Genomic DNA, 13,886 nt, shown 5'->3' on the forward strand with positions numbered 1-13,886 from the left:
TTAATTAAAATAAAAATTTTATTTATTTCGCTAAAATAATTAAACAAAACATAATACATATGTACAGTGATTATTGCTTGCACATTCACGAAAAGGAAACAGACAGAAAGTTTTGTTTTTGAGTTCAGCTTAATTTAACAATTATGTTTTTCATTTTTGCATTGTGTTCATTTAAGTGATTAAATTGCGTGTTGGCTAACCATAGACACAGACTATTGTTAATTGAGTAGTAAATGTTTCACATTAATTTAATGGACACTAAAATTGAATGGCTATTAATTGCAGCTTAGCACATGTATTGACATCGAAAAGCAAATATTTATTTCTCTCATTGCACAAATTCTATTAATCTCGGGGTTTTTGTGTGTCCTTCCTGCCTTTTCAAATCCTCCTGTTTCCGTTTCCGTTCCTTTCGCTGAATTTTTGATGCGCTCTCAAAATAACAAAATGTTTTATGCATTTATGTGTAATGTGTGTGTGTGGGTGTGGGTGAGTGGTTTTTGTTGGGTTTTTTATGTGGGTGTGTAATATATAGGTATGTTTATTCACTTAATGAGATCAAGTCATATAGCGCATTATCTCGCGCAGAGCATAGAGTAACTCGGCCTGATTACGGGCTTCCATTATCATTAGATTCACATGAACCTGTTGGCCAGATATCAGATAATAACGATTAATAGATATTTATGTACAAACAACCGGGATATATGGTTGGAAAAATTCCACTTACCTTTTCACTGTCCTGCAGCTCGACCAGCACACTATCATAATCCTTGGTTGTAATACGCTCGGGAAAGCAACAGGCTGTCTTAATAAACATTTTCAATGGGCGCACGAGGAGCTGAATAAGAATGTTGGTTAGTTTTATAAAAATCCCATAACATTTTTAAATAAGAAAAGATAAAATCAAGCTGGTAATATCTACGAGAAGTAGTTGTAGAAGTACTCAGTTAACTCAGTTTATTATCATGATTAAAGTAGTAACCCTACCTGATTCACTTCACCATAATCGTAGTCATCGTGACGTATGCCATAGATGCACTGGATATAATTCCAAATGGCCCGACGAAACTTGGAAGTGTCCACATTTTTAATGCCACCCATGGTGCAATAGGTTAGATTGTAGGCGGCCCGAAACTTGGCATCCAAAAAAGTGCCCACATCGTTGTACAGCCTGGTGTAAAATGAGAATCCTTTCTTGAGAGGAAATTACTATCAGGAAAAGCTTGTACTTACCTATCGACCAGAGAGTAGCCATGATCTTCCCAGGAGTAATCCTGTATGCGAAACGTGTTGATGTTTTCAGTGCCGCGGCGGGCAAAGTCCTGGTAAATGAAATTGGCATCGTCCACGTAGTGCGATAGGTTTGTTGGCACGGCAACTGCCGCCTCCGGAGTCACGGCGGCCAACTCGGCAGTCTGCTGCTCCACCTTCTGGAAGCGGCTACTCAGCTCGGCCTCGCTGCACTCGTCCTGTTTCTGGGACAGGACCTTCATGCGTTCCATCAGCGCCTCCACGCTGATTCCGTGCTGCTGCGGCGGTTGCTGGGCCGTGGCTGTTAATCAAATTAGACAACAACGACTATTTAAACCTTAGCAACAAAAGAAATGATTGTTTTCGCATCTGGTCGGAACTTCAAAATTTATTTTTAAATTAAATTGAAAAGAAGCGTAAAATCAGTTCACTATAGGACGCCATCATTTAAAGTTTATATTTTTAAGTTTTGAGGATTTGTAAACTAGCTTAAAATTAAATTTGTTCATTCCTAAAGTACTTAGGTCATTTTCTTTTGATGAGAATAATCTTTCTTTGGTAATGTCATCTATAGTGAAATATAAAAAAGGGAAAAATATTGTTTCTAGGGTATCTTTTTTAATACCAAAATATCTTTTGGACTAATATTGCATTTAGTGTTTTGGAAAACATCAAACTCCCACCCGAAAAATCAAAAAGGGGAATTCCAATTATAAAAATAAAACAATTTGTTCCTTATTTCAGTGTGCGGTAGCAACTACCTTACCCAAATATCCGTTGAGGGCCGCTGCATCGGATGCACCTCTGGTCGCATTTCCAGAACCGGGTTCTGCTCCTCCATTGTTGTTCGCTGCGGTTTGGCTATTGTAATCCGGCTTTGCATTGTTGAGCGAGATCTCCGACAGCACTGTTTTCTGCGGGTCCAACGGTGTGTTGGTGGTGGTGGGGGATGCCACCACTGCCGGCGGACTCTTCAATTTGGGACTAGACAACCCGTCCAGTTTTTGGGTGAGGCCGCAGGAGAACACAAAGGAGGATAACGAGTGGAAATGCGAGAGCAGGACCATGGCGTGCACCACCTCCGACAGCGACCAGCTGTTCTTCCCCTTTGTGAGCCGCTGAAAAATCATCAAATTTTCAGTGCTCCCCCATTCAGTTTACCAAAATGAAATATGTAACCACCTCGATGTGCTCCTTGCGCAGCAGCCAGGGACGATGGGCTAATATTTTATTGATATCGTATATGGCACGTAGTTTGGCGGGTATAAAGTCCAGGCCGTCCAGCCAGGCGCTATCTCCTCCCTGGTTGATGAACTCCTTCTCGTACCGCTTCACCAGATACGGACACTGATGCCGGGCAGCGGCCTAGGGTATTGGAATAAAGAGGACGGAATGAGAACGGGCAGATAAAATAGTGCCTTACTCAATGCTTTGCTGCCCAGATAGGTTTCCCCTTTTAGCAGACTTAGCAGAAACCATTTTCGTTTGTAATTAAAAGTTTGTAATTGAAAGTTTAAATTCTTAAAATTCTCTTAAAGCTTTGTAAATTCTTCGCTAAATCAACTTGTTTTAAAAAACTTGGAAAGCTGTTCTAATAGAGCTTATTGCAAACATTTTTTGCACACTACTCAAAGTCTGCCTGATTAATAGTAACATGAATATTTGAAAAGTCTTTAATAAAACAAAATAATAATATATTCAAAAATATTAAAAGGATCAGAGATGTTTGTGAATTTTTATATTATCATTTTGTGGAAAGAGGTTTGATGTGGAAATGGAAATTCTCAAATATATTTAATAACACATGTTCCCAATCAATGACCAATTTCGCTTAACTATTTTTTGTGCCGTGAGGAAAGATGATCGGGGTTCAGGTAACATTTTTCTAGGCATTACGTAACTTGTTTTGATCTTCTCGCCCAACCTTGGCCCCCAGCCCCCGCACTTTTCGGTCTGAGACCGGGTGACCCACAATCGAAAATCTCCCAGGGAGCGGGACCTGGGAGAGATTGACTTCCACTATGCCACCACCTGAATGTGTGCTAAAAATATGTGGAAACTTATTTCGATTGCGGTGCGTGTGTGTGTATGTTTGTGACCCAAAACAACAAATATTCGGGCATTCAGAGCAAAAGGCCCATTGTTTGTTTGGCGTTTTGCCTATGGTTTTTTTTTTTTTTTATTATTTTGTTGTTTGTCATTAATGAGACTTGGGCAGGCAGTCAGAATCATGGCATCGTGGCATGCCCTGACATGCCATCGTAAATCTTAAATAATTTTACATTCGCCTAGGCCCGAATCTAGACAAAGGCGTTGAGAGAATCTGCGCTGTTCTGAAGACGACACTTGGTCGCACTACCCTTCCCAAAAAGCATCTCAATTTGCTGGCATGAGTCAATGTTTATTATGTACCGCATCGAATGCGGAATGCCAAGACCCTCGACCGACATGTTTACGATTATTGCACACGCACAACAAAGGCCATAAATTATGTTTAGGGGGCCAAGAAGTAAACTAAAATCTGAGCCAAATAATGCAGAACAACAAACAGAAAACTTGTGAAATAATTGATTAATGCGAATTTGTATTCAAGTGCTTTGGTTTACAATTGCATCTTGGGAAAGTGAATATTAAATAGACATCAGCTTTGTGGATTTGTTTAACTAAGATGCTTGCTTTTTAAGCCAATCGAGTTTACTCTCAAACAATAAACAATCTTTCTTAATCTTTCCGTAGGAACCAGTATTCTTCATTATTATGTATGAGTTCCAAATTTGGGAACGGAAAATTTGATATTTGTATATTTCTACATCTATCTACGATTCTAACAAATTTCGTATTGAATTCTTTTTAAATAAATAAAGTAAGAGCAACCTTTGGCACTAAATGAATTCAATTATTTATTCATTTCAGAATGTAGGGTGTAGTGTAATTATACATTGTTACATTGTTACAATGTTAATTTGTTATTTACCTATATTGATTTTCCTTTTGTTATATTTTAAATGGATTCATTTTTCGAGTATTAAATCTTTGTTATGAATATCCATTCAACTGTGTAATCATAACACAACGTATATTGACAATTCAGGCATTAAAGCTAGGGGGACTTTGATCTAAAAGGGAGATTTAAATATGCATACTGAACCCAAGCATTTTGTCCTTTGGAGCAACATTTTGGGGATGAGAACGTAAAGCAAAGATGAAAGGTCAAGCAAATTTAGATGCCGCTGTGAGTGAGTTTAACTGAGGTAGCCAAAGTAATTTTATGCAATGGAGAGCGACTCCACCTGTTCACTGGTTGTCAATCATATAGTAGTGCAGTTTCTGTTGCAGTTGGGAGCTTATAACTCTGGATTTCCTTTTCAGTTAATGATGTAGATGCACCAACAACGATGGAGTGGTACCAAATGCATGCCATGAAATTGATAAGCCGTAGCAAACGATTATTGGGTTGCTGCACAATGCGCCTTATTCCAGTGGCTGGCCTAAGCCTAGTATATACCCAAACATGGATGGTGAATTCATGTTAAGGGGGATTTCATTTCAGCCCAAATGCATCATTCAGTTCTATGAAGCTGCATAGAGGATTCATGATACGTGTTGTGCATAGATTTCCTAACAAAAGTTTAGCCTAAACAATGCAAAATTCACCCAACCACCACTGGATTTTCTATTCACAGCAGGTATTGCTTTCTATTGGATCAATCAATGGCCATTGTTCTATGCCAGCTTGGCAGAATTGTGAATTTAGAAACAAGGGAAAAACAAAAATATTTCATCTGACTGAAGAGTATAGTTTCTATTTCAGTTTTCATTGAATTTCGAACTGATTACTTTACTCACAATTATGGCCAAATAGTATCTGTAGTCATTAGGCAGCGGTCCGTCTCCTTTCATTATAAAATTCTGGGTGCGCAGAAAGTGATCGTGGAACTGGGGATGGTAGCCAATCACTTGGGTGACCTGATCCAAATCATCCAGTTCATCCATGTCTAGCTCGAATGTTCCCGTTTTCGTTGCAGCGAAACACTGAAAAATAAAACAAGATTCTTTCTTACTCCACTTGTATACTACTGTACTCGATAAGTGTTAAAAATATTAAATGTTTCATAAATTAATAATAATATTTGATCAAGTTTCTTAAAATAATACTTAACTATTTATGTTCACTTTGTTCTACATATTCAAATTATTTTTTAATGCCTTAAGCTTAGAACAAATATTCAAATGATTTTTACAAACAATAATGTTAAATGATTTCAGATAAAAACTAATTTTTTTCCAAAATAATGAATATTTATATTTTTCTGCTTTTAATTCGCTCTTGTGGTTCATACAATTCTTTTTTAATTTTTAAAAAATCCAAAAACCTGATAATTGGTTTAAACTTTAAACTTATTCATAAAAATGTTTGATATTTAAATAAATTTCAATCCTTTCATAACTGAAAAAAGACTACACTATACCAAATAGCTGGAAAAATAAATTTATATTTGTTTTGAACTTTTTCACCTCCTTTGTAATGAATACTTTTGCTACTTGAAATCCCACAAACGCATTGCGTATACGAGATGTGGTCCATGCCATTTGCTAAAACTGAATGAAGCGAGGCATGTGTTAATGAAATTCCGTGCGCAAAACTTTGAAAACTAATTCACTGTTCGAGGCAGAGTTTATGAGAACGAGAATCAGAGCGGTATGCATGACTTGGCTTCTATGCCCCTTGCAGAGCTCTCATTTTCCGAAAATTACAAATTTTGAGGAGCCGTTTTTGTCAGGCAGCACGTATACGTCCAGATGACATGAACATAGATTCTGCATATTTTTCCCTCTAATTACGCCTGAAATGCGAAACCAAAGAGAGACAGGCAGAGAGGCAATTGTACGCATAATGAAATGAGGAATTTAATAAACTTTAACAAACGGGCGAAGGTAAATTGCGTGATGTTGATGCTTCACTGGATTTCCGACACTCATTGTTGTGCATCAATAGCCGGTTACCATAGCAGCCAACCCCTTTTCAATAGCCATTTGACTTGCAATCAGAAAATGCTCCAGCTGCAGCTCCAGGTACACAAGACAATTTGCAGAGCACCGTCTAAACCCATAAGCTTGCCAAAGTAGATTTTCTTGGCCTTTCACTAATTGCAGGGCTTTTGATTATTGCACTTGATCCACAAAGGTATGAAAGAACTCATAAAAAGCCAGCTGTGAGACTGCAAAACTGAATTTAATAATAACTGGTATTTATAGTTTCAGTTTCCAGCTATATGTATGCGATTTTAATTTGCTGATAACAGTAGATTTTCCTGGACAGAATGAGTTCGTATGTATACTCGTTGTGCTTGATAAGGCAACAAAGTGCGATGGAGAGCCAAGAAAAACGGACTGAAAAGGTAACCTAATATATATGCATAATTGGCTGTTAGGTTGTTGGCTAGTCGCAATAAACAGCCCCAGTCCCAGCCCCGATATTCAATGCTAATCATGAATATCAGTTTAAGCTTTAACCTTAGACTCCACCCACTCACAAAACACCAATTATGGGCAGCGATGAGCTCTTGAATTTCAAGTGGGTTACATATAGGCACCCACGCCGCCAAATATGCTTGCTAATTTCATATTTAATCAGATAACTGAACGATTTACTCTGGTCAACGTAAATCACGAAATTCCCCCACTAAATGCCATCACTTTCACATAATTAATTAATTCTAATGCCGGGGGATGTGTCTTTTGGTAGCTGCCACTTTGGGACATAACAAATGTCGAACAACGCATAAACAAGAGTAGCGCTATTAATCAATGTGATTTATGCGTATGCAGATCGAGAAACTAAAACATAGTCCATCGAAAAACCTACTGGCGACATTAAAACTGGCCCGTTACACTTGCTAATTAAAAGGGTTGAGTCGCAGTGATATGCAAATGGCGGCCTGTTGACATTTTCATCATTATGGGTTCTCTTTGGGAATCCATAAATTTACAAATTGGCACACTCACACCCACGCAGGGGGCGCAGAAAGAGATGGGGAAACCCGTTTGGAAAATAAAAACTAGTTTCTGTGACATACAGCACACGACGACGACCCAATCCAGTCCGGGCAGCAGCTTTGAACGGTGCTTAGGCCAAGTTTAATGGGCATGTACACTTATAGTGCATATCCATTTCTGAGCCTCCATATGGGTACACATAGGTGTGTGTTTCTCTGTGCTTTAGTGTGTGCCGGCAAAGTAACATTGGCACGAAGCTTTTCACTGTTTTCTGGCTTTCCATTCCCCCCTTTCTATCTCCACGCCACATTCGCTTGCCAAACCTGTTCGTCTGCCATGGCGTATACGTGATAATTGAATCGTGCTCCCCATGCTGGTGGGTGCATTTCCAAAAACCACCCACTTTGTAAGCTTTTAGGTGTATTAATCGTAGCACTCTGACCTTAAGACTTGGACATGCTCTTGATTTAATTCTAGAAACTGAAAATAATTCCATAAATTCTTTTACAGGGCACATATCGTATTTCAGTTGAATCCCTATCATCAGAATATGAAAACCTGAATGTTCAATTAAACGAAAAGCTTGTTAAAAACAACATTTGGATGTATAAAAAATTGCATTGGATTGCATTTCGCAATTTTGTGTATAACGAGACAAAATATGATTTTTAAACACATTTTATTGATTTTATATTTTTGCTAGCTTCAGTCTGATGTCTTAAATTTTTGTTTGGTATTTATATAAATATTGTTAAATATTACTTAGAAAAATTTGTTCCCTAAATCCTTTATAGATGAATAACAAGTTTTAAGTATCTAAGCCCCCTTCAAAAAAAAATATAAAGTTGTTTATAACAAATTTGTTCTTCCTTTTTTTATCGGTTTACTGTGTCATATTTATTTATAAAGAATTTTTTTTTTCAGATTTAGAATTTATATTTTATATTTCTATATTTATAGCCAACCTAATAAATCACTTGAAAAACACAAAAACAGAAATTTCGACGGAAATGCAAAGAGGCCAAATTGATTGTTAAACAAAAAATAAAAGAATTTGTTAGCTTTCGAATTTCCTGTGAGTGATAAAGGCGTTCATTTAACCCATTGAAACGCAAAGATGAGGCCAGTGGCCGCAATCAATCTGCTGCCGACCGAAGACTTTCCGCGCCAACTGTTAACGTGCGAGATCATGGAGCGTGGCGATTAAAATCAAAGATAATGTAGAACCGCTGAATGCTAATGTTTGCAGTGGGGCGTGAGAAGTGGGAGGCGGCGGAGGAGGCGGAGGTGTGCGAAGTGTTCACCGTACGGTGGGACTGGCAATTTGTATCTGCCGGATGCACGAACGACGCAACTCTTTACGCTCTTCGGCTTATGTTAATTGCTGGCAATTAATTGCTGTAAGCTAATTTTGATTTCCTCTGCTTTTTTTTCGCCAGCTCAAAGTAAGCCAAATTAATAAATTAGCATAATTAGTGGCGGGAATAATAATAAATTAACTGTAATTTCAACTCCGCCCCAAATGACTCTGGAAATTCATTGTCTTTCTGTGGCTCACAAACGCGGTGAGTGTCAACACGGCCCCCAAACAGATTAAAACAAAAGCTGGTAAACAGGCAAATAAATTAGCATAAATGGTAGAATGCTTGCGAGCGAGATAGCTACATTGCAGAGAAAGGGGGAGAGAGCGAGAGAGCCATAGAGATCAAAACAATAAGCAAGTAAACAAGTAAAGTGGAAAAAACGTCAGGTGTTATAGAAATGCAAACTAAAAACAACTACAGCAAAAAAATCTATGAAAATGCGAAACGTGAAATAAAACTATAAGGCATGCAAGTAAGTGCGATAAATTCAAAATAAAACTATTGCAAATCAGATTTATTAAATTTTTAATATTTGATTACAAATGTTATGTATAAACATATGTTTGTTTAATAAAAATATCTGCTTTAATTACGTAATGAGAAATTTTCCAAATCTTAAAAAAAGAACATTTTAATCAAATTCATACAAACAAATATATAATTATTTAATATGGGAAATTATTGTAAAATGCAAGCATAAAAAAATGTATTCAAATTAATGGCATAATAAAAATAACACGTTTTATGATAGCGTACAAATTACAAACTATATAACTTTACTAATAATTATTTTAGTATAGCTATAATATAAAAAGGTTACCCATGTTCAATTAGCATAACTCGTAAATTTTTTTATAAAGAAAGTTTAAGCTATCCATAAAAATGAATTCAAAGTATTCTTGTGAAGTAAAATATAAATAAAGTAAACTCGTTTCTAATTTGATTAGCTATGATTAGCTTGTGCTTTAATAAACCAATTTGTAATCAAATAATCCAGATAGGATGCCTTACGATACTTTCCACAAAATGGGTCATATGTATGATACTATACCCCTTGGCGACAAGATCGGACTATAGCCTGACTATAGCTTATCACTGCCGTACACCTGAGCACTTTATTCATGTGCTGTGTGACTCGAGGGCTACTTACTCATATAGTCAGCCGACAAAAAAATTAAAATAAGAGTAAAAAACAAAGTGCTTGGCTGTGTGCGTAGATAAAGAGACTTGTCTAGACGCGATAAACTATTTATTTCTATAGTTCGTAAAATGTATGAATACTTTCGTATGTGCATATGTATAATTGAATCTATTTAAACGTGCCGTAAGTGTAATATTGTTTTTCAATTTTTAATTATAGTTCATCCGACAAATGGATGGAGAACTATCAACAAAAGCATCTATTTTTTATATATTGGTTTTTAGATTGATTATTTTAATTAAAATGGGACAGTTTGTTGTAAATGCGTTTATTTTCTTATAAACAATTTTTAAATATTGAACGACTTCGGCTGAGAACTATTAAAAGATTTAAATATTACATTAATTAACCTAGATAATTAGCTTACATTAATAGAGCCACTTTACCTTGTGAATAGATACTAAAGAATAAACTCGAAGACCGTTCTGCCTTTACGAAATCTCTTTTGTTTTTCCAACAATCGTTAATATGTATTTAAATCACCGTGTGAGTGTGCGTGTTTTTCTTGGTCTGTGTGGGTGGCGGTACGTGTTTTTCCAACCTCGGATACCTAAATAAAAGCTGTCTGGCACTCGAAGCGACACTTTGTCTGCTGATAAAGTGCAACAACACAACTGGCAACTGGCAAATGGCAAACAATCATGACAAAGTGTGGCAAATTATTGGGTCTACACCAACGTCTGTAATATATATATATATATATATCCACATGTACGCGTGTGTACGCATTAAGTGTCTGCTAATTGTGTCTTTGTGTATATAGCTTCTATATATAGTGAACACTGTCTTCGAAAGATAACACTCTCTGATAAGAGACCTCTTCGAACAATGCAAATCGCAGAGTGTTGTAAGTAAGAGTGTTGGCCTGAGAATATAACAAATGCTGCAGTTAATACACAAGAAATGGGTTAATGAACTCACGACGAACACTATTCTTTGAAATCACATAGGCCTAAATTTAAATATTTTATTATAGCGAATATTTGGTTGACATTTATAAACTTGTGCCAAAAGATTTATGTACATACAAAGTATTGTGTGGCAAACTATAAAATTGACTTTATACTGTTGAAGCCTTTCTAGCTGCGTGTTTTACGCATTTATAAGACGAAATACAATGTAGTCTGCACAAATGGCAATATATTTAAAAGCAGAAAGAAAGAAAAATATTTTGAATAAAAAACAACTAATTAATGCACATAATTTACATATAGTCATTAGTTTTATACCGAAATAATTTTTAAATTTATTTAAGGTTGCTTTTGAATGATAATTTTCGCTGCAGATTTTGTATTCTTCTTTACAATTGTTGTGATATTAATTAAAGCAATTTCAATAAAAGTTGCACGTCTCTGACTTCCGCTATTAAAATTGAGACAAATCATGGACACTTGCTGAGCTGGGTGTCATCAAAGTGCATTTCTGCATTTGTGCTTTTGATTTAAATCAAACCGCGCCATTTACTCAGTCCCTCAATCACTCAATCACTCACTTTTACCACTCAGCCAAAGGCGAAAGCCTTTTTGGACTCCTGCCAGAGTGGGACTGGCGCACATCTGTTTATTTTGATATTGCCCCCATGCCACGGTGACTGACTGGGTGACTGGCACAAGCACAATCCACATACCACCCCCACCGCCCAAAAAAACACCCACTATGCCACACAACCACAATCCCCCTCCCCCCCTTGTGTATTTTTATACAATTTATATTTTCATTGCGTAAATAAAATTCTTTGCCTGCCACAGATAGCTGATGGCCGCTGGCTGTTTATGTTCTTTGTCATTGAGTATCGGGGAATGATAATTAAAATTACTTTTCACTTTGATTCAACTGCAGAAACAAATTAAAGTGCAGTTGCAGAAAGAGATGTTCTATTTATTAATATCCTGTTACAATAAGTTCTACAAGCTAATTTAAAAAAGTATTTCTTTCATTGTTGTTAAATATAAAATTATAATAGATATGTCTGTTGATTGTAAATAAATGGATTTCTTAAAAATTCCAGTGGATAGTTTTATGGCCACACAAAAACCATTTCATTATGAAAACAAATATTTAATTAATTGAATAATAATACACCACCTTGTGGACAGTCCTTTGTGAAAAAGGCTATTTAATGAATAGTCATTATTTATAATTTGTATTAACTTATTGTAAGCTTAATCAATAATTCTTCTATGCAAGTGATAATAACTGCGACTTTAAATTTTAAAGAACAATAAAGTTAGTATTGATTTCTGTTCACATTGTTGAATATCATATACAGAAACGTTAATTAATATATTAGATTAGTTCGAACATCTGGAAACCACTTAACAATGGTCGCTGATTCTATTGGAAAACAACATCTGTCGCTCATTGTTTTTCGCCTAATCAATTAATCCTTCACTTTATATTCTTTTTTCACTATACTCGTACTCTAATTTAATTAATTTCAAGTCGCAATTACTCGACATTTGCATCAATTTCGCTGATTAGCTGACCCAGTTTAGCAATCATTTTCGCAATGAAAATAAAATACCAGAGTCGCCAGCTTTTGTGTTATCTATTTTATAACACTGGCTGGGTCTACATCTAGCCATAAGAGCAATATCAGAAAAAGAGAACAGCAAACATTCCATGCTGGCTGGTCTTATCAAAGGTTTAAAAAAAATTCCACAATCCTTTCCCTCACACTCACTGCGAGAAATTAGTTATTCAAAAGTTGGCAGTTGGTTCGGTTGCCATGCTACTAATAATTTTTTACAAACTCAACAGCGCTATTAATTGGTTTTTTTCCGCATCAACCTTTTTCATTTACATCCACATTCTTCTAACAAAAGTTGTTATTAAAAGGCTAAAACTTTACATTTTTTTGTAATGTATAACATTCCATTGTCGAGAAATTTTCTGGCGCAAAACCAATTCATATTTACAGTGCGGTTTTAAGTTTATTTGTTCTAGCAAAGTTAATTATGTTGCTCTGGAAAATAATTGGTAAGGCTCATGTGTATATCACATTTCAACGTTGGGAAACAGAAGAGAAAACAATTGTTTGCATTTCATCTGCATTTCGGCTTTAGTAAATATTGCAGTGCTATACAACAAAATGATAGAACGAAAAAAAGGTTAACATTTCCCTTACCAAAAATTTAACTACTATATTATTTGGGGAAATGTGTAATATAATATGTAATATAATTACCCATGGACCTGCTTATTAAATCTCTAAATAAATGCTTTCAGAAACTTAATTAATGTGCAGCAACATGTTGAGACCACATTTGTTTTCCTACTTTGTGTCAAATGCGTAAACAAGCAAATAAAACGGAGTGCTTTATAAAAGTTATGGGTTATTAAAACCAAGGCAGTGTCATGCAATCTGCCTAATCAGCAGAAAAAAAGCATTTTGAATAAATATCTCTCTAAGGTACAAGAAAAGATTGTCAATTATTATTTTTTCAATTAAACGTGGAAACTAAAGTTTTTGAGATAATAATATTAATAATTAATATTTCATAATTCAGAAAGTTTTTAACTTTAAAATACAAATATTTTTCCCACATTCTATGCAAACTTAGACCATTAAATTTATAACGAAAAGTACGAATTTTATATCGTTAACCAATAAAAAAGGTACCGAAATCAGAACATAATTAAAATTTGTAACTGCATAGGAATTACACCATCTAGAACTCGTTTCCGGATCTTTTGAGAGCCTAAAAGAAATAGCTTATCAGTGACATGGATTTTACTTACATCTTGAGAGATTTGGCCCATATCCGCGTAGTAATCGACAGCGTAGTACATGAGTTCGGCAGGGAGTACGGGTCCCCAAGTTGGTTATGGATGTGGAATCGGAATCGGAGGTCGCAGTCAGTCGTTGCAGCTCCGATCGAGGTAAAGAAATAACCAGTTTTCGGCTGGCTCTTTGTTTATGGAGCCACAAAAGTGGAGCAGCAGCAACGAAACGCAGCGCCAGCAAACTGGAAATGCACCAAAGGAGGAGGCTCGTCCGCGGATCGGACAGATTTAAAGCCAAACCAGATTTTCTCTTCACGGCTTATTGGCGGCTGTTCAGGGTCTCC

At 36.0% G+C, this 13,886-nt stretch overlaps 1 protein-coding gene across 1 annotated transcript; it reads right to left on the reverse strand.

Moving 5' to 3' along the window:
* LOC108043028 (sestrin homolog) lies at positions 1–13,670 on the reverse strand. The gene is made up of 8 exons (XM_017121556.2): positions 13,558–13,670; positions 5,101–5,286; positions 2,437–2,619; positions 2,021–2,372; positions 1,237–1,555; positions 991–1,174; positions 731–841; positions 1–645 (listed from the first exon to the last, which is right to left on the reverse strand). The coding sequence occupies exons 1-8, from the start codon at positions 13,606–13,608 to the stop codon at positions 559–561; spliced, it is 1,473 nt and encodes a 490-aa protein (XP_016977045.2). The 5' UTR covers positions 13,609–13,670; the 3' UTR covers positions 1–558.
* Between the last annotated feature and the right edge of the window lie 216 nt (positions 13,671–13,886).

This window comes from Drosophila rhopaloa, unplaced genomic scaffold (genome assembly GCF_018152115.1).
Source record: "Drosophila rhopaloa isolate 14029-0021.01 unplaced genomic scaffold, ASM1815211v1 contig_115, whole genome shotgun sequence".
In the NCBI taxonomy this organism is placed as follows: Eukaryota; Metazoa; Arthropoda; class Insecta; order Diptera; family Drosophilidae; genus Drosophila; species Drosophila rhopaloa.